This window comes from Triticum urartu, chromosome 2A (assembly GCF_056163025.1).
Source record: "Triticum urartu cultivar PI428250 chromosome 2A, HENAU_Tu73, whole genome shotgun sequence".
In the NCBI taxonomy this organism is placed as follows: Eukaryota; Viridiplantae; Streptophyta; class Magnoliopsida; order Poales; family Poaceae; genus Triticum; species Triticum urartu.
The window spans coordinates 46093961-46114804 of NC_141874.1; the positions used below are offsets into that span (position 1 = coordinate 46093961).

General features: G+C 45.1%; 3 protein-coding genes across 3 annotated transcripts; 2 read left to right on the plus strand and 1 right to left on the minus strand.

Annotated features, from left to right (window-relative positions):
• Nucleotides 1-2652: 2652 nt before the first annotated feature.
• On the minus strand, nt 2653-4052 carry LOC147983522 (putative F-box protein At5g55150). Its single transcript, XM_087539528.1, has one exon. The coding sequence runs from the start codon at nt 3937-3939 to the stop codon at nt 2653-2655; it is 1287 nt and encodes a 428-aa protein (XP_087395654.1). The 5' UTR covers nt 3940-4052.
• Nucleotides 4053-10675: 6623 nt separating this feature from the next.
• Nucleotides 10676-12176, plus strand: LOC147983523 (putative F-box protein At5g55150). Its single transcript, XM_087540760.1, has 2 exons — nt 10676-11306; nt 11535-12176. The coding sequence occupies exons 1-2, from the start codon at nt 10899-10901 to the stop codon at nt 12174-12176; spliced, it is 1050 nt and encodes a 349-aa protein (XP_087396886.1). The 5' UTR covers nt 10676-10898.
• Nucleotides 12177-19100: 6924 nt separating this feature from the next.
• LOC147983524 (putative F-box protein At5g55150) lies at nt 19101-20500 on the plus strand. Its single transcript, XM_087539529.1, has one exon. It carries the CDS (start codon nt 19214-19216, stop codon nt 20498-20500), a length of 1287 nt encoding a protein of 428 aa, XP_087395655.1. The 5' UTR covers nt 19101-19213.
• The last annotated feature ends 344 nt before the right edge of the window (nt 20501-20844 follow it).

The following is a 20844-nucleotide window of genomic DNA, read 5'->3' on the forward strand; positions in this document are numbered from 1 at the left end:
TCGTTTGTGACTCTAGCACTATGAGCCTATGACTGTAGGGATGTTTGAGTATAGTGTCTACCTTATCTCTACGAGACAACCACCCAAAAAAAAAACCCTTGTATATAGTGTCTTAGATTCGTCTAGATACGGATGTATCTAATACTAAAACACGACTTGATACATCGGTATTTAGACAAATTTAAGACAAGAATTTTGGGCGGAGGGAGTATAAGACAGCGAAAATGATCAAACCACGAAGTAATAGGTGGCAAATTTAATTATCCTCCAAATTCTGCTATATTCACCTTCCCATACTTTGTCATGCCTACCTATTTAGCAGACAAGATTATGATGTCATGGAAGAACATAGGATTCTGCTACCCACCAACGATTCCATGTGTAGGCTTTGAGTCAGCTGCCCTCATAACCTTTTGGATTACATCCTTAGATTAGTTAACATTTGTGTTAATAATTAGGACATATTTAATTGTTTAGTATGTTTGAACCCGCAACATTTTCACACTGATGCCGTCACTGCTGCTACCCGGGATGAATAAATTCATATCAGTAATTCCACCCGACAAGGGTGATGTGTTGATTGTGCACTAACTGGCCGTGTATGAGGACTGTAATTCGGGTACATGAGAAATACCACGTGCAGTCTAATAAAAAAAACCTTTCAGCATTTTAGTTTTGCGATGCAAAATTCATCAAAACTTGAATGCTGAAAGATCGCGGAAGCGAAACTGAAACTGAAACTGAAAGGGCTGGATTCGGGTGGTAATTCTCTCCGGTCTGTGTTGCGACTCGCAGAAGCTAGCGGGAGGTTGATGATAATTATTCCAATGCAGCTTTGCCCAATCATTCTCACCTGCTTAATTAGCTACTCCCAGACTACTAATTGATGAGTGGCTGCAGCTAACAAATTTTTACTCCCTCCTTATAATATAAGAGCGTTTTTTACACTGTATTTTATTTGTAGTGATCAGAGCACATACATACTAATTTAGATGACAACGTATATCTCGACCGGGCCTTTTGTCGTTACCATAGATGTGGTCTAATTTATAGCATGTGTGCATGGGATCCGGTATTCCGATCCATGCAACAGCGATCTTCTAACAGAAACTGGGGCATCAAGCCCGCCGTGCTCCGAAACCAATCCACATTTTTGTCCGCATGGAACCTGCTGTGCTTAATTTGGTGATTTAGCCAGTCATAAAGATTTAAAAAGTCAGCAGAAGATTTGTATCAATCAAGAAGCACGTATTTGGAACTGGGTGGTGAAGGATCACATGGGCACAAAGGGTATCACAAGATCACATGATTCCAGTAGAAATACCACATGATCGAAAAAATATATGCACTAACAGATTTGACTTTTCTGCCACGTCAACCATGACCGGTGTACCATGCCTATCAAAATCATGATTAATTTTGTCCCAACCGCCAACTAATAGAAAGCGGTAGGGTTTTTTTTAACATATTACGTGTAAAGTGGTAGTTTTTTTGTCCAAATTTGAAAATTGGTAGTTTTTGGGATCGTAACCTGAATTATGGTAGTTTTATGTTATTTACTCTTCCTACCGGTGATGAACCAGGACTGCTTCGTCGATAATGCTGTTGATCTTGGTTGTGAAGCCAGAGATTTTCTTTCCTAATTTAGGTTTGCATTCCCAACAGTTAAATAGTGCATCTACAGTATTAAGACGGTAGGAAGTTTAAGTGGCCTAGAATTTATTTGTTTGTTTCTTTTTTCAAATTTGAGGGGTTGGAACACCCGGTTTCATAATTCAGAGCATCTCTGGTCCTTTCTCTAGATCTTTAACTCCCTGAAAACTAAACTTTCAGATAGTTCCCACCTAGCCATTTCCTCAAAAGTTTAGTTCTAAAAATTTGAGGAGTTACTCCTCAAACTTCTCCCGACCTCCTTAAATTTGAGCAGTGTAGATCCTCCTCCATGACGACGGGCATAGGGAAGACTTGAACCCGCGATGAACAAGGCCCCAACGATGATGTTGGCAATAGGCATGTCGACGAAGCATGACAAGACAACGTATGCAATAATTCCCTCGTCGACAGCCACGACGACAACCTCGGTGATGGCAACAATGACGGCAGTGTCAATGACCTCCGATTGCTCTGGTACTATAGGTGGTCAGGATGCCACATGTCATTGTGTGTAAGAAGATTTAGTAAGTTAAATTAGAGTACAAGGACCACTACTGTAAAAGGACCATTAAGAAATTGTTAGATGAATGGTCTACTACTGCAAACCGCACAAATCACTACTTAAGTTTAATCATCAGATTTTTCGCACAACATGTTTGCATTATACTACTTGGCTAAGAAGAAAGACTGGCATAAAACGATCAAACACGGGGATTATCTCCATACAAGAGTACTAATAATGAAATATATACCTAAGATCCAAGACCAAGACCTCTCGGACAATTGAATCGGCTTGTCTTTCGAACACAAAGAATTCCAAAAGGAAAAACAGAGAATTAGAAGAAGAAAAACAGAGAATTACAAGAAGTAGAATAAACTCTCAGCATTCTCATTGGAAATTTCTGGCGTGTAAACATATAGTAAAACCCAGATGAGGAACCATCACCATTACTAACGAACTAGATGATTTTTTTTTCTTACAAAAGGAAGAACTCCACACTAATTATCCAAATTAAAGTTTATCTCCCTGAGATTTGGTGTAATCCATATGGGGGCTGGACGGTTGGACCAAAGGTGAGGAGACACAAGTTCCTCGCTGCTGTTATCATCCAAGTTGAGAATTCCCATATCACGGCGATTATTCTGAAGTCCCATTGTCCAATATTTGCAATCGTCGGTGAAGTAGGCATGGTTCGCCTTAAGAGCCGGGTATTCTTCGGTACTAAGACAAAGCGACTGATTATGCCCAAGGAACAACGCATGGCCGCGCAAGCAACTGGTTCTCTCGAGTTCGTTCGCCACGGCATCAACTTTGTATACTCTAATTTTGCCGGTAGTCCAAAACACAGATGACCGGGGCGTATTTCCTAAATCACGATCCCCAAGTTTTCTCCAAACCTGCAGAAGGTCACCCCATGGGGCTTGTATGATGTACATACGGAGATATCTATAAGTCATTGGTCCCTCCATAATGATCTTCATGGTGGCCACAGGGGCAGGGCTGGCAAGATCGAATCCATGGATTTCTCCCTTTGAAGTCACTGCATGCATGAGGCCATCCTTGTACATGCAGTCGTCATAGGAGGTGTGTGGTGGCAGCCAGGTCCAGCTCTCGGCCCCTACCCTTGCAAAGGAGAGCTGGCAAGACGGGTTGTGGATCAGCACCACAATGTGTCCTCCTCCTCCTCTTCCTGCTGCTGCTGCCGAGGAATAGGATGCATCATCATCGGAAAGAGAAAACACAAAAGCCTTGTGATGGAGCTGGTGGCGCAGCTCGCTAAGAGCAAGGTTTGCTGGCAGCGCGAGCACGGTATGCCTAGTGTGGGCCGAGTATCTGTACATGCGGAGGATGCCGGAGTCGTCGTAGATGGGGCTCACCTGCCGGATGGTGATCACCGACGGGAGGGCGATCTGTTGACCGGTGATGGGGTTGAGAAGATGCATCTCGGACCTGTCATCGGCTGTAACCAGCAAACCTTGAGGGGAGGACCCGATGAGAGACCTGGTGCGGATGGGCGGGTCCGGGAGGGTCAGCCTGTAGGCCTTCTTCTCCACGAGGCTGTAGAGACGCGCGGTGCTCTCGCCGTCGGACTCGGAGGTGTAGAGCAGGCATGGCGTCTGGGACTGGTTGTACAGCCCGTGGTTGCGCAGGGTTTCGTAGGCGGAGCGCCAGGAGGAGCACACGGAGCCAGCACGCAGGAGGTCGGGGATTTCAAACGCGGCGAAGATGGCCATCAAGATGTCCTGCGGCAGATTCGGCGTGGTCTGGATCCTCCCGTCCTCCATGGAAAGACGTACGCACGAATTGCTAATAAAGCTTTGATTGACGGAGAAGATCACGCAGATTATCAGCAGCCAGCCGAGGGTGACGCATTAAATAGATCTGAATCCAGCAGAAACCACGCCTCGAATTGTGGATCGCTGGGAACTCGCTTACGCTGCAACAAACATGCATGAACACGATCCCGGCGGAGGAGTCCTCCTGTTCAGCGCTAAGCCCTGAGTTTTTTTCTTTTTTCTTTTTTTTTGTTAAGAACCCGATGAGGTATTTCATGTTTGCAGCTTATTATGCATAAAAGTCCCTGTCGTTCTGCTCATTTTATGAAGATTTTTTTGAAAACACATACGATTTTCAAATATATGATTCTTACAAAAAAACAGCAACAATTTATAAAATTCTGAATAAATTTTCAAAAAAAAGAACATTTTATGAAAGTACCGATATTTTTTAAAATTTGAAATTTGTTGGAATTAATGAACAAATTTGAAACCTTGTCGAAAATACCAGAAATTTATCCAACAATATGAACAATTTTTGAATTTTATTTTGAAAATGACCACATTTATCAAAATCGCAAATATTTTTCGAAATTTCTGCCAAAAGGATGAATAAAAACAAAAAATAAACAAAGGGAAAAACGAACAAAAATTTGAAAACAGGGATATTTTTTGAAATTCAGAACGAAACATGGAACACACAAACCATTTTTTAAAAATACGAACAAAATTGGCAATGTTTGAACATTTTTAGAAAATGCCGAACAATTTTTGGAAATTATTTTTTTCCTTTATATTTCATGGAAAGAAACAAAAAGGGAAAATCAGAAAAACCAAAAAATAATGAAAAATGAAAAAGAAACAGAAAGAAGAAAAAAACAGGATAAAGTCAAAATACGAGTTTTTAAATTCTTTATTTTTAAAATACGAGTTTAAGATTTTTTGAATACATGGTCAACATTTTCTCTATACACATTTAACATTTTAAAAATAAAGTTTACCATTGTTATAATACATGGTCACCATTTTTTCTATACACATTTAAAAAAAATCAGAAACAAGTTTAACATTTTCTGAATACATGGTCAACATTTTATCTATACACATTTAACATTTTACAAATAAAAGTTTATCATTTTCTGAAAACATGGTGAACGTTTTTTCTACACACATTTAACATTTTTTAAATAAAAATTTAACATTTTTTTAGTACATCGTCAACATTTTTGCGATACACATTTAACATTTTGCAAATTCAAGTTTAACATTTTTTGAATAATGGTCAACATTTTTCATATACGCATTTAACATTTTTCAAAGGGAAACGTTTACTGCCGGCGGACCGGCCAACTCCTTGCGCCGGTCGAACGCGCACTCGCCACGTCGTGCCCACGTGTGTGGAGCCACGTCCCCGAACGTGGGGCTCTTGCACCGACGCGTCGGTCTTATCCAGCCAGGGACGATCTCCTTTTCTCCCCCAATTCCTCAACGCACATGGCACACCATCCCACTCGTTCCTCTGCTCACCAACGCCATGGCTGTCCCTCTCCTCATCCGCTCACCAAAGCCATGGTTGCCCCTCTCCTCCTCCGCTCACCACGCGGCTACCCCTCTCCTCCTCCCTTGCGGCCGGCAGTAGCATGCTCGTCATTCGCTGCCGCAATTTTTCTCGCTTGGGATCCCTGTGTGCTGCCGCCGCCGCCGACAGGATGTTGGAACCAGCGGTGGCGGATGGGACAACCGCTGGTCGCCGGAGCTGCAACGACCTCGACCGACGACACGGCGGTGGCACCACCGGTGCTGAAGAAGATGTGCGGACACTGCGGTGCTACATTAGGCACCAGCAGATGCTGGAACGGCGGCCCCAATTTGTTGGAACCGGCCATGTAGGGTGCTGGGACGGGCGGTGGCGGGTTGCTACATGCGACCATGGCTGATGCTGGAACCGGCCACGACAATGCTGGAACCGGCATTTGTGGATGCTACAACCGGCCATCGAGTTGCTGGTCCCATCTACGACAAGATGCTGGAACAAGCGATGGCGGATTCAAACATACCAAACAATTAAATATGTCGTAATTATTAACACAAATGTTAACTAATCTAAGGATGTAATCCAAAAGGTTACGAGGGCAGCTGACTCAAAGCCTACACATGGAATCGTTGGTGGCTAGCAGAATCCTATGTTCTTCCATGACATCATAAACTTGTCTGCTAAATAGGTAGGCATCACAAAGTATGGGAAGGTGAATATAGCAGAATTTGGAGGATAATTAAATTTGCCACCTATTACTTCGTGGTTTGATCATTTTCCCTGCCTTATACTCCCTCCGCCCAAAATTCTTGTCTTAGATTTGTCTAAATACCGATGTATCAAGTCGTGTTTTAGTATTAGATACATCTGTATCTAGACAAATCTAAGACACTATATACAAGGGTTTTTTTTGGGTGGTTGTCCCGTAGAGATAAGGTAGACACTATACTCAAACATCCCTACAGTCATACACTACCGGAACAGGGCGCTACCCCGACGGCCAAAACAATGCCGACGGCCACCGTCGGGTTCCTCGGAGATATGCCGACAGCCTGGTCCTGGCCGTCGGCGTATCCAGGCCGTCGGGTTAGACGGAGATAAGCCGACGGCACCCGTCGGCATATAACGGCCGTCGGCCTATCTGAAAGTACACCAACAGCTGCCGTCGGCTTACAAGGGCCGTCGGCATAGTCGTGGGCCCGGCGACCCCGCTGTTGACGGGCGGCTAACGTCGTCAGAGCTATGCCGACGGCCGAGGCGGGGGCCGTCGGCATAGGTCCGCACGCCACGTCACTGATCCGGGCCGCACCGTCCAAAACATATGCCGACGGCTGCCGTCGGCTTACCTGCCACGTCAGCGATCCGCGGCACGCCGCACGCCGCCTAAAACCTGGCCGTCTCTATGTCGACGGCATAGCCGTCGGCATAGGTAAATTTTTTTTTCATATATATTTTTTTAAGCTTTTTTATGTATTATCATATCAACTAACATGTAGCATATTAAATATAAACATACATATGAATATATATATATGTAGTTTGTATTTTTTTTCATATATTATGAATATATTAACATATATAGTTTGTACTACGAGAGGAAGAGGTGTAGCAGGGGAGAGGGAGGCGCCAAGACTCAAGGTGCGGCTGCCCCCTCCCTCCCCCTCATATATATAGGCTCCCCTAGGGGGGGTGCCGGCCCTAGGAGATGAGATCTCCTAGGGGGGGGGGGGGGCGGCCAGGGCTGGAGTAGCCCCCAAGGCAAGGTGGGGCGCCCCCCACCCCTAGGGTTCCAACCCTAGGCGCATGGGGTGGGCCTAGGGGGCGCACCAGCCCACTATGGGCTGGTTCCCCTCCCCACTTTGGCCCATGGGGCCCTCCGGGATGGGTGGCCCCACCCGGTGGACCCCCGGGACCCTTCCGGTGGTCCCGGTACAATACCGGTGACCCCGAAACTTGTCCCGATGACCGAAACAGCACTTCCTATATATAATTCTTTACCTCCGGACTATTCCGAAACTCCTCGTGACGTCCGGGATCTCATCCGAGACTCCGAACAACATTCGGGTTACTGCATATACATATCTTCACAACCCTAGCGTCACCGAACCTTAAGTGTGTAGACCCTACGGGTTCGGGAGACATGCAGACATGACCGACACGACTCTCCGGTCAATAACCAACAGCGGGATCTGGATATCCATGTTGGCTCCCACATGCTCCTCGATGATCTCATCGGATGAACCACGATGTCGAGGATTCAAGCAACCCCGCATACAATTCCCTTTGTCAATCGATATGTTACCTGCCCGAGATTCGATCGTAGGTATCCCAATACCTTGTTCAATCTCGTTACCGGCAAGTCACTTTACTCGTACCGTAATGCATGATCCCGTGACCAGACACTTGGTCACTTTGAGCTCATAATGATGATGCATTACCGAGTGGGCCCAGTGATACCTCTCCATCATACGGAGTGACAAATCCCAGTCTTGATCCGTGTCAACCCAACAGACACTTTCGGAGATACCCGTAGCATACCTTTATAGTCACCCAGTTACGTTGTGACGTTTGGTACACCCAAAGCACTCTTACGGTATCCGGGAGTTACACGATCTCATGGTCTAAGGAAAGGATACTTGACATCGGAAAAACTCTAGCAAACGAAGTATACGATCTTATGCTATGTTTAGGATTGGGTCTTGTCCATCACATCATTCTCCTAATGATGTGATCTCGTTATCAATGACATCCAATGTCCATAGTCAGGAAACCACGACTATCTGTTGATCAACGAGCTAGTCTACTAGAGGATTACTAGGGACATGTTGGTGTCTGTTATTCACACATGTATTACGATTTCCGGATAACACAATTATAGCATGAATAAAGACAATTATCATGAACAAGGAAATATAATAATAATGCTTTTATTATTGCCTCTAGGGCATATTTCCAACAGCTCCACGTGGCCACCAACCGGAACCAATAGGCATCCAAGTGTCAGCATTTCAGTGGATGGGGTTCTTGTTTTCGTTTTTGAAGGGGGGGGGGGGGTTGGGGGTTTTGAGGGGTTAATTTAGGTGTTTCATATATTGTGTTAGCTAGCTAATTAATAGAGAGAAGTGTCCTCTCTTATGTCCGTGTTTGGTCGACGCTACGTACTATACACTACAGGAAACATGAGATTTGCTGTCAGTACTGCTCGTTGCCGTCAGCATTTCGTCGGGGCAGACGGCAAAGACCACTTTTGCCGCTAGCTGCTGACGGCAAAGAATGACTGGCGGCAAAGACGTATTTTTCCGTCTGCTTTTTTTTACAGACGGCGTCACAGACGCAGCATCATGCGGCGCCGGTTGTAGCTTCGGCGACCAATGGTTGTAGGATCCGCCATCGCTTGTTCCAGCATCTTGTCGTAGATGGGACCAGCAACTCGATGGCCGGTTGTAGCATCCACAAATGCCGGTTCCAGCATTGTCGTGGCCGGTTCCAGCATCAGCCATGGTCGCATGTAGCAACCCGCCACCGCCCGTCCCAGCACCCTACATGGCCGGTTCCAACAAATTGGGGCCGCCGTTCCAGCATCTGCTGGTGCCTAATGTAGCACCGCAGTGTCCGCGCATCTTCTTCAGCACCGGTGGTGCCACCGCCGTGTCGTCGGTCGAGGTCGTTGCAGCTCCGGCGACCAGCGGTTGTCGCATCCGCCACCGCTGGTTCCAACATCCTGTCGGCGGCGGCGCCAGCACACGGGGATCCCAAGCGAGAAAAATTGCGGCAGCGAATGACGAGCATGCTACTGCCGGCCGCAAGGGAGGAGGAGGAGAGGGGTAGCCGCGTGGTGAGCGGAGGAGGAGAGGGGCAACCATGGCTTTGGTGAGCGGATGAGGAGAGGGGCAGCCATGGCGTTGGTGAGCAGAGGAACGAGTGGGATGGTGTGCCATGTGCGTTGAGGAATTGGGGGAGAAAAGGAGATCGTCCCTGGCTGGATAAGACCGACGCGTCGGTGCAAGAGCCCCACATTCGGGGACGTGGCTCCACACACGTGGGCACGACGTGGCGAGTGCGCGTTCGACCGGCGCAAGGAGTTGGCCGGTCCGCCGGCAGTAAACGTTTCCCTTTGAAAAATGTTAAATGCGTATATGAAAAATGTTGACCATTATTCAAAAAATGTTAAACTTGAATTTGCAAAATGTTAAATGTGTATCACAAAAATGTTGACGATGTACTAAAAAAATGTTAAATTTTTATTTAAAAAATGTTAAATGTGTGTAGAAAAAACGTTCACCATGTTTTCAGAAAATGATAAACTTTTATTTGTAAAATGTTAAATGTGTATAGATAAAATGTTGACCGTGTATTCAGAAAATGTTAAACTTGTTTCTGATTTTTTTTAAATGTGTATAGAAAAAATGGTGACCATGTATTATAACAATGGTAAACTTTATTTTTAAAATGTTAAATGTGTATAGAGAAAATGTTGACCATGTATTCAAAAAATCTTAAACTCGTATTTTAAAAATAAAGAATTTAAAAACTCGTATTTTGACTTTATCCTGTTTTTTTTCTTCTTTCTTCTTTCTGTTTCTTTTTCATTTTTCATTATTTTTTGGTTTTTCTGATTTTCCCTTTTTGTTTCTTTCCATGAAATATAAAGGAAAAAAATAATTTCCAAAAATTGTTCGGCATTTTCTAAAAATGTTCAAACATTGCCAATTTTGTTCGTATTTTTAAAAAATGGTTTGTGTTTTCCATGTTTCGTTCTGAATTTCAAAAAATATCCCTGTTTTCAAATTTTTGTTCGTTTTTCCCTTTGTTTATTTTTTGTTTTTATTCATCCTTTTGGCAGAAATTTCGAAAAATATTTGCGATTTTGATAAATGTGGTCATTTTCAAAATAAAATTCAAAAATTGTTCATATTGTTGGATAAATTTCTGGTATTTTCGACAAGGTTTCAAATTTGTTCATTAATTCCAACAAATTTCAAATTTTAAAAAATATCGGTACTTTCATAAAATGTTCTTTTTTTTGAAAATTTATTCAGAATTTTATAAATTGTTGCTGTTTTTTTTTTGTAAGAATCATATATTTGAAAATCGTATGTGTTTTCAAAAAAATCTTCATAAAATGAGCAGAACGACAGGGACTTTTATGCATAATAAGCTGCAAACATGAAATACCTCATCGGGTTCTTAACAAAAAAAAAGAAAAAAGAAAAAAACTCAGGGCTTAGCGCTGAACAGGAGGACTCCTCCGCTGGGATCGTGTTCATGCATGTTTGTTGCAGCGTAAGCGAGTTCCCAGCGATCCACAATTCGAGGCGTGGTTTCTGCTGGATTCAGATCTATTTAATGCGTCACCCTCGGCTGGCTGCTGATAATCTGCGTGATCTTCTCCGTCAATCAAAGCTTTATTAGCAATTCGTGCGTACGTCTTTCCATGGAGGACGGGAGGATCCAGACCACGCCGAATCTGCCGCAGGACATCTTGATGGCCATCTTCGCCGCGTTTGAAATCCCCGACCTCCTGCGTGCTGGCTCCGTGTGCTCCTCCTGGCGCTCCGCCTACGAAACCCTGCGCAACCACGGGCTGTACAACCAGTCCCAGACGCCATGCCTGCTCTACACCTCCGAGTCCGACGGCGAGAGCACCGCGCGTCTCTACAGCCTCGTGGAGAAGAAGGCCTACAGGCTGACCCTCCCGGACCCGCCCATCCGCACCAGGTCTCTCATCGGGTCCTCCCCTCAAGGTTTGCTGGTTACAGCCGATGACAGGTCCGAGATGCATCTTCTCAACCCCATCACCGGTCAACAGATCGCCCTCCCGTCGGTGATCACCATCCGGCAGGTGAGCCCCATCTACGACGACTCCGGCGTCCTCCACATGTACAGATACTCGTCCCACACTAGACATACTGTTCTCGCTCTGCCAGCAAACCTTGCTCTTAGCGAGCTGCGGCACCAGCTCCATCACAAGGCTTTTGTGTTTCCTCTTTCTCTCTCTGATGATGCATCCTCATCCTCAGCAGCAGCAGGAGGACACATTGTGGTGCTGATCCACAACCCGTCTCGCCAGCTCTCCTTTGCAAGGGTAGGCGCCGAGAGCTGGACCTGGTTGCCACCACACACCTCCTATGACGACTGCATGTATAAGAATGGCCTCATGCATGCGGTGACTTGCAAGGGAGAAATCCATGGCTTCGATCTTGCCAGCCCTGCCCCTCTGGCCACCATGAAGATCATTATGGAGGGACCATTGACTTATAGATATCTTATTAGTATGTACATCATACAAGCCCCATGGGGTCATCTTCTACAGGTTTGGAGAAAATTTGGGGGTTGTAATTTAGGAGATACGCCCCAGTCATCTGTGTTTTGGATTACCGGCAAAATTAGAGTATATAAAGTTGATACCGTGGCGAACGAACTCGAGAGAACCAGTTGCTTGCGCGGCCATGCGTTGTTCCTTGGGCATAATCAGTCGCTTTGTCTTAGTACCGAAGAATACCCCGCTCTTAAGGCGAACCATGCCTACTTCACCGACGATTGCAGATATTGGACAATGGGACTTCAGAATAATCGCCGTGATATGGGAATTCTCAACTTGGATGATAACAACAGCGAGGAACTTGTGTCTCCTCACCTTTGGTCCAACCGTCCAGCCCCCATATGGATTACACCAAATCTCAGGGAGATAAACTTTAATTTGGATAATTAGTGTGGAGTTCTTCCTTTTGTAAGAAAAAAAAATCATCTAGTTCGTTAGTAATGGTGATGGTTCCTCATCTGGGTTTTACTATATGTACACTCCCGAAATTTCAAAGAGAATGCTGCAAGTTTATTCTACTTCTTGTGTAATTATCTGTTTTTCTTCTTGTAGTTCTTTGTTTTTATTTTTGGTAATTCCTTTTGTTTCAAACACAAGCCGATTCAATTGTCCGAGAGGTCTTGGTCTTGGATCTTAGGTATATATTTCATTATTAGTACTCTTGTATGGAGATAATCCCTGTGTTTGATCGTTTTATGCCAGTCTTTCTTCTTAGCAAACAGCCCAACACTCATAATAGGCCAGAGAAGTATAATGCAAACATGTCGTGCGAAAAATCTGATAATTAAACTTAAGAGGTGATTTGTGCGGCTTGCAGTAGTAGACATTTCTTAATGGTCCTTTTACAGTAGTGGTCCTTGTACTCTAATTTAACTTACTAAATCTTCTTACACACAATGACATGTGCCGTCCTGACCACCTCTAGTACCAGAGCAATCGGAGGTCATTGACACTGCCGTCATTGTTGCCATCACCGAGGTTGTCATCGTGGCTGTCGACGAGGGAATTATTGCATACGTTGTCTTGTCATGCTTCGTCAGCATGCCTATAGCCAACGTCGTCGTTGGGGCCTTGTTCATCGCAGGTTCAAGTCTTCCATGTGCCTGTCGTCATGGAGGAGGATCTACACTGCTCAAATTTAAAGAGGTGGGGAGAAGTTTGAGGAGTAACTCCTCAAATTTTTAGAACTAAACTTCTGAGGAAATGGTTAGGTGGGAACTAGCTGAAAGTTTAGATTTCAGGGAGTTAAAGATCTAGAGAAAGGACCAGAGATGCTCTGAATTATGAAACCGGGTGTTCCAACCCCTCAAATTTGAAAAAAGAAACAAACAAATAAATTCTAGGCCACTTAAACTTCCTACCGTCTTAATACTGTAGATGCACTATTTAACTGTTGGGAATACAAACCTAAATTAGGAAAGAAAATCTCTGGCTTCACAACCAAGATCAACATTATCGACGAAGCAGTCCTGGTTCATCACCGGTAGGAAGAGTAAATAACATAAAACTACCACAATTCAGGTTAGGATCCCTAAAACTACCAATTTTCAAATTTGGACAAAAAAACTACCACTTTACACGTAATATGTTAAAAAAAAAACCTACCGCTTTCTATTAGTTGGCGGTTGGGACAAAATTAATCACGATTTTGATAGGCATGGTACACCCGTCATGGTTGACGTGGCAGAAAAGTCAAATCTGTTAGTGCATATATTTTTTCGATCATGTGGTATTTTTACTGGAATCATGTGATCTTGTGATACCCTTTGTGCCCATGTGATCCTTCACCACCCAGTTCCAAATACGTGCTTCTTGATTGATACAAATCTTCTGCTGACTTTTTAAATCTTTATGACTGGCTAAATCACCAAATTAAGCACAGCAGGTTCCATGCGGACAAAAATGTGGATTGGTTTCGGAGCATGGCGGGCTTGATGCCCCAGTTTCTGTTAGAAGATCGCTGTTGCATGGATCGGAATACCGGATCCCATGCACACATGCTATAAATTAGACCACATCTATGGTAACGACAAAAGGCCCGGTCGAGATGTACGTTGTCATCTAAATTAGTATGTATGTGCTCTGATCACTACAAATAAAATACAGTGTGAAAAACGCTTTTATATTATGAGAAGGAGGGAGTAAAAATTTGTTAGCTGCAGCCACTCATCAATTAGTAGTCTGGGAGTAGCTAATTAAGCAGGTGGGAATGATTGGGCAAAGCTGCATTGGAATAATTATCATCAACCTCCCGCTAGCTTCTGCGAGTCGCAACACAGACCGGAGAGAATTACCACCCGAATCCAGCCCTTTCAGTTTCAGTTTCAGTTTCGCTTCCGCGATCTTTCAGCATTCAAGTTTTGATGAATTTCGCATCGCAAAACTAAAATGCTGAGAGGTCTTTTTTATTAGACTGCACGTGGTATTTCTCATGTACCCGAATTACAGTCCTCATACACGGCCAGTTAGTGCACAATCAACACATCACCCTTGTCGGGTGGAATTACTGATATGAATTTATTCATCCCGGGTAGCAGCAGTGACGGCATCAGTGTGAAAATGTTGCGGGTTCAAACATACCAAACAATTAAATATGTCGTAATTATTAACACAAATGTTAACTAATCTAAGGATGTAATCCAAAAGGTTATGAGGGCAGCTGACTCAAAGCCTACACATGGAATCGTTGGTGGCTAGCAGAATCCTATGTTCTTCCATGACATCATAAACTTGTCTGCTAAATAGGTAGGCATCACAAAGTATGGGAAGGTGAATATAGCAGAATTTGGAGGACAATTAAATTTGCCACCTATTACTTCGTGGTTTGATCATTTTCCCTGCCTTATACTCCCTCCGCCCAAAATTCTTGTCTTAGATTTGTCTAAATACCGATGTATCAAGTCGTGTTTTAGTATTAGATACATCTGTATCTAGACAAATCTAAGACACTATATACAAGGGTTTTTTTGGGTGGTTGTCTCGTAGAGATAAGGTAGACACTATACTGAAACATCCCTACAGTCATACACTACCGGAACAGGGCGCTACCCCGACGGCCAAAACAATGCCGACGGCCACCGTCGGGTTCCTCGGAGATATGCCGACAGCCTGGTCCTGGCCGTCGGCGTATCCAGGCCGTCGGGTTAGACGGAGATAAGCCGACGGCACCCGTCGGCATATAACGGCCGTCGGCCTATCTGAAAGTACACCGACAGTTGCCGTCGGCTTACAAGGGCCGTCGGCATAGTCGTGGGCCCGGCGACCCCGCTGTTGACGGGCGGCTAACGTCGTCAGAGCTATGCCGACGGCCGAGGCGGGGGGCCGTCGGCATAGGTCCGCACGCCACGTCACTGATCCGGGCCGCACCGTCCAAAACATATGCCGACGGCTGCCGTCGGCATACCTGCCACGTCAGCGATCCGCGGCACGCCGCACGCCGCCTAAAACCTGGCCGTCTCTATGCCGACGGCATAGGTAGATTTTTTTTTCATATATATTTTTTAAGCTTTTTTATGTATTATCATATCAACTAACATGTAGCATGTTAAATATAAACATACATATGAATATATATATATATGTAGTTTGTATTTTTTTTCATATATTATGAATATATTAACATATATAGTTTGTACTACGAGAGGAAGAGGTGTAGCAGGGGAGATGGAGGCGCCAAGACTCAAGGTGCAGCTGCCCCCTCCCTCCCCCTCATATATATAGGCTCCCCTAGGGGGCGGCGGCCAGGGCTGGAGTAGCCCCCAAGGCAAGGTGGGGCGCCCCCCCACCCCTAGGGTTCCAACCCTAGGCGCATGGGGTGGGCCTAGGGGGGCGCACCAGCCCACTATGGGCTGGTTCCCCTCCCCACTTTGGCCCATGGGGCCCTCCGGGATGGGTGGCCCCACCCGGTGGACCCCCGGGACCCTTCCGGTGGTCCCAGTACAATACCGGTGACCCCGAAACTTGTCCCGATGGTCGAAACAGCACTTCCTATATATAATTCTTTACCTCCGGACTATTCTGAAACTCCTCGTGACGTCCGGGATCTCATCCGGGACTCCGAACAACATTCGGGTTACTGCATATACATATCTTCACAACCCTAGCGTCACCGAACCTTAAGTGTGTAGACCCTACGGGTTCGGGAGACATGCAGACATGACCGAGATGACTCTCCGGTCAATAACCAACAGCGGGATCTGGATACCCATGTTGGCTCTCACATGCTCCTCGATGATCTCATCGGATGAACCACGATGTCGAGGATTCAAGCAACCCCGCATACAATTCCCTTTGTCAATCGATATGTTACTTGCCCGAGATTCGATCGTAGGTATCCCAATACCTTGTTCAATCTCGTTACCGGCAAGTCACTTTACTCGTACCGTAATGCATGATCCCGTGACCAGACACTTGGTCACTTTGAGCTCATAATGATGATGCATTACCGAGTGGGTCCAGTGATACCTCTCCGTCATACGGAGTGACAAATCCCAATCTTGATCCGTGTCAACCCAACAGACACTTTCGGAGATACCCGTAGCATACCTTTATAGTCACCCAGTTACGTTGTGATGTTTGGTACACCCAAAGCACTCTTACGGTATCCGGGAGTTACACGATCTCATGGTCTAAGGAAAGGATACTTGACATTGGAAAAACTCTAGCAAACGAACTATACGATCTTATGCTATGTTTAGGATTGGGTCTTGTCCATCACATCATTCTCCTAATGATGTGATCTCGTTATCAATGACATCCAATGTCCATAGTCGGGAAACCATGACTATCTGTTGATCAACGAGCTAGTCTACTAGAGGCTTACTAGGGACATGTTGGTGTCTATTATTCACACATGTATTACGATTTCCGGATAACACAATTATAGCATGAGTAAAGACAATTATCATGAACAAGGAAATATAATAATAATGCTTTTATTATTGCCTCTAGGGCATATTTCCAACACCTCCACGTGGCTACCAACCGGGACCAATAGGCATCCAAGCGTCAGCATTTCAGTGGATGGGGTTCTTGTTTTCATTTTTGAAGGGGGGGGGTTGGGGGGTTTTGAGGGGTTAATTTAGGTGTTTCATATATTCTGTTAGCTAGCTAATTAATAGAGAGAAGTGTCCTCTCTTATGTCCGTGTTTGATCGACGCTACGTACTATACACTACAGGAAACATGAGATTTGCCGTCAGTACTGCTCTTTGCCGTCAGCATTTCGTCGGGGCAGACGGCAAAGACCACTTTTGCCGCTAGCTGCTGACGGCAAAGAATGACTGGCGGCAAAGACGTATTTTGCCGTCTGCTTTTTTTTACAGACGGCGTCACAGACGCAGCATCATGCGGCGCCGGTTGTAGCTTCGGCGACCAATGGTTGTAGGATCCGCCATCGCTTGTTCCAGCATCTTGTCGTAGATGGGACCGGCAACTCGATGGCCGGTTGTAGCATCCACAAATGCCAGTTCCAGCATTGTCGTGGCCGGTTCCAGCATCAGCCATGGTCGCATGTAGCAACCCGCCACCGCCCGTCCCAGCACCCTACATGGCCGGTTCCAACAAATTGGGGCCGCCGTTGCAGCATCTGCTGGTGCCTAATGTAGCACCGCAGTGTCCGCGCATCTTCTTCAGCACCGGTGGTGCCACCGCCGTGTCGTGGGTCGAGGTCGTTGCAGCTCCGGCGACCAGCGGTTGTCGCATCCGCCACCGCTGGTTCCAACATCCTGTCGGCGGCGGCGCCAGCACACAGGGATCCCAAGCGAGAAAAATTGCGGCAGCGAATGACGAGCATGCTACTGCCGGCCGCAAGGGAGGAGGAGGAGAGGGGTAGCCGCGTGGTGAGCGGAGGAGGAGAGGGGCAACCATGGCTTTGGTGAGCGGATGAGGAGAGGGGCAGCCAAGGCGTTGGTGAGCAGAGGAACGAGTGGGATGGTGTGCCATGTGCGTTGAGGAATTGGGGGAGAAAAGGAGATCGTCCCTGGCTGGATAAGACCGACGCGTCGGTGCAAGAGCCCCACATTCGGGGACGTGGCTCCACACACGTGGGCACGACGTGGCGAGTGCGCGTTCGACCGGCGCAAGGAGTTGGCCGGTCCGCCGGCAGTAAACGTTTCCCTTTGAAAAATGTTAAATGCGTATATGAAAAATGTTGACCATTATTCAAAAAATGTTAAACTTGAATTTGCAAAATGTTAAATGTGTATCACAAAAATGTTGACGATGTACTAAAAAAATGTTAAATTTTTATTTAAAAAATGTTAAATGTGTGTAGAAAAAACGTTCACCATGTTTTCAGAAAATGATAAACTTTTATTTGTAAAATGTTAAATGTGTATAGATAAAATGTTGACCATGTATTCAGAAAATGTTAAACTTGTTTCTGATTTTTTTTAAATGTGTATAGAAAAAATGGTGACCATGTATTATAACAATGGTAAACTTTATTTTTAAAATGTTAAATGTGTATAGAGAAAATGTTGACCATGTATTCAAAAAATCTTAAACTCGTATTTTAAAAATAAAGAATTTAAAAACTCGTATTTTGACTTTATCCTGTTTTTTTCTTCTTTCTGTTTCTTTTTCATTTTTCATTATTTTTTGGTTTTTCTGATTTTCCCTTTTTGTTTCTTTCCATGAAATATAAAGGAAAAAAATAATTTCCAAAAATTGTTCGGCATTTTCTAAAAATGTTCAAACATTGCCAATTTTGTTCGTATTTTTAAAAAATGGTTTGTGTGTTCCATGTTTCGTTCTGAATTTCAAAAAATATCCCTGTTTTCAAATTTTTGTTCGTTTTTCCCTTTGTTTATTTTTTGTTTTTATTCATCCTTTTGGCAGAAATTTCGAAAAATATTTGCGATTTTGATAAATGTGGTCATTTTCAAAATAAAATTCAAAAATTGTTCATATTGTTGGATAAATTTCTGGTATTTTCGACAAGGTTTCAAATTTGTTCATTAATTCCAACAAATTTCAAATTTTAAAAAATATCGGTACTTTCATAAAATGTTCTTTTTTTTGAAAATTTATTCAGAATTTTATAAATTGTTGCTGTTTTTTTGTAAGAATCATATATTTGAAAATCGTATGTGTTTTCAAAAAAATCTTCATAAAATGAGCAGAACGACAGGGACTTTTATGCATAATAAGCTGCAAACATGAAATACCTCATCGGGTTCTTAACAAAAAAAAAGAAAAAAGAAAAAAACTCAGGGCTTAGCGCTGAACAGGAGGACTCCTCCGCCGGGATCGTGTTCATGCATGTTTGTTGCAGCGTAAGCGAGTTCCCAGCGATCCACAATTCGAGGCGTGGTTTCTGCTGGATTCAGATCTATTTAATGCGTCACCCTCGGCTGGCTGCTGATAATCTGCGTGATCTTCTCCGTCAATCAAAGCTTTATTAGCAATTCGTGCGTACGTCTTTCCATGGAGGACGGGAGGATCCAGACCACGCCGAATCTGCCGCAGGACATCTTGATGGCCATCTTCGCCGCGTTTGAAATCCCCGACCTCCTGCGTGCTGGCTCCGTGTGCTCCTCCTGGCGCTCCGCCTACGAAACCCTGCGCAACCACGGGCTGTACAACCAGTCCCAGACGCCATGCCTGCTCTACACCTCCGAGTCCGACGGCGAGAGCACCGCGCGTCTCTACAGCCTCGTGGAGAAGAAGGCCTACAGGCTGACCCTCCCGGACCCGCCCATCCGCACCAGGTCTCTCATCGGGTCCTCCCCTCAAGGTTTGCTGGTTACAGCCGATGACAGGTCCGAGATGCATCTTCTCAACCCCATCACCGGTCAACAGATCGCCCTCCCGTCGGTGATCACCATCCGGCAGGTGAGCCCCATCTACGACGACTCCGGCATCCTCCGCATGTACAGATACTCGGCCCACACTAGGCATACCGTGCTCGCGCTGCCAGCAAACCTTGCTCTTAGCGAGCTGCGCCACCAGCTCCATCACAAGGCTTTTGTGTTTTCTCTTTCCGATGATGATGCATCCTATTCCTCGGCAGCAGCAGCAGGAAGAGGAGGAGGAGGACACATTGTGGTGCTGATCCACAACCCGTCTTGCCAGCTCTCCTTTGCAAGGGTAGGGGCCGAGAGCTGGACCTGGCTGCCACCACACACCTCCTATGACGACTGCATGTACAAGGATGGCCTCATGCATGCAGTGACTTCAAAGGGAGAAATCCATGGATTCGATCTTGCCAGCCCTGCCCCTGTGGCCACCATGAAGATCATTATGGAGGGACCAATGACTTATAGATATCTCCGTATGTACATCATACAAGCCCCATGGGGTGACCTTCTGCAGGTTTGGAGAAAACTTGGGGATCGTGATTTAGGAAATACGCCCCGGTCATCTGTGTTTTGGACTACCGGCAAAATTAGAGTATACAAAGTTGATGCCGTGGCGAACGAACTCGAGAGAACCAGTTGCTTGCGCGGCCATGCGTTGTTCCTTGGGCATAATCAGTCGCTTTGTCTTAGTACCGAAGAATACCCGGCTCTTAAGGCGAACCATGCCTACTTCACCGACGATTGCAAATATTGGACAATGGGACTTCAGAATAATCGCCGTGATATGGGAATTCTCAACTTGGATGATAACAGCAGCGAGGAACTTGTGTCTCCTCACCTTTGGTCCAACCGTCCAGCCCCCATATGGATTACACCAAATCTCAGGGAGATAAACTTTAATTTGGATAATTAGTGTGGAGTTCTTCCTTTTGTAAGAAAAAAAAATCATCTAGTTCGTTAGTAATGGTGATGGTTCCTCATCTGGGTTTTACTATATGTTTACACGCCAGAAATTTCCAAAGAGAATGCTGAGAGTTTATTCTACTTCTTGTAATTCTCTGTTTTTCTTCTTCTAATTCTCTGTTTTTCCTTTTGGAATTCTTTGTGTTCGAAAGACAAGCCGATTCAATTGTCCGAGAGGCCTTGGTCTTGGATCTTAGGTATATATTTCATTATTAGTACTCTTGTATGGAGATAATCCCCGTGTTTGATCGTTTTATGCCAGTCTTTCTTCTTAGCCAAGTAGTATAATGCAAA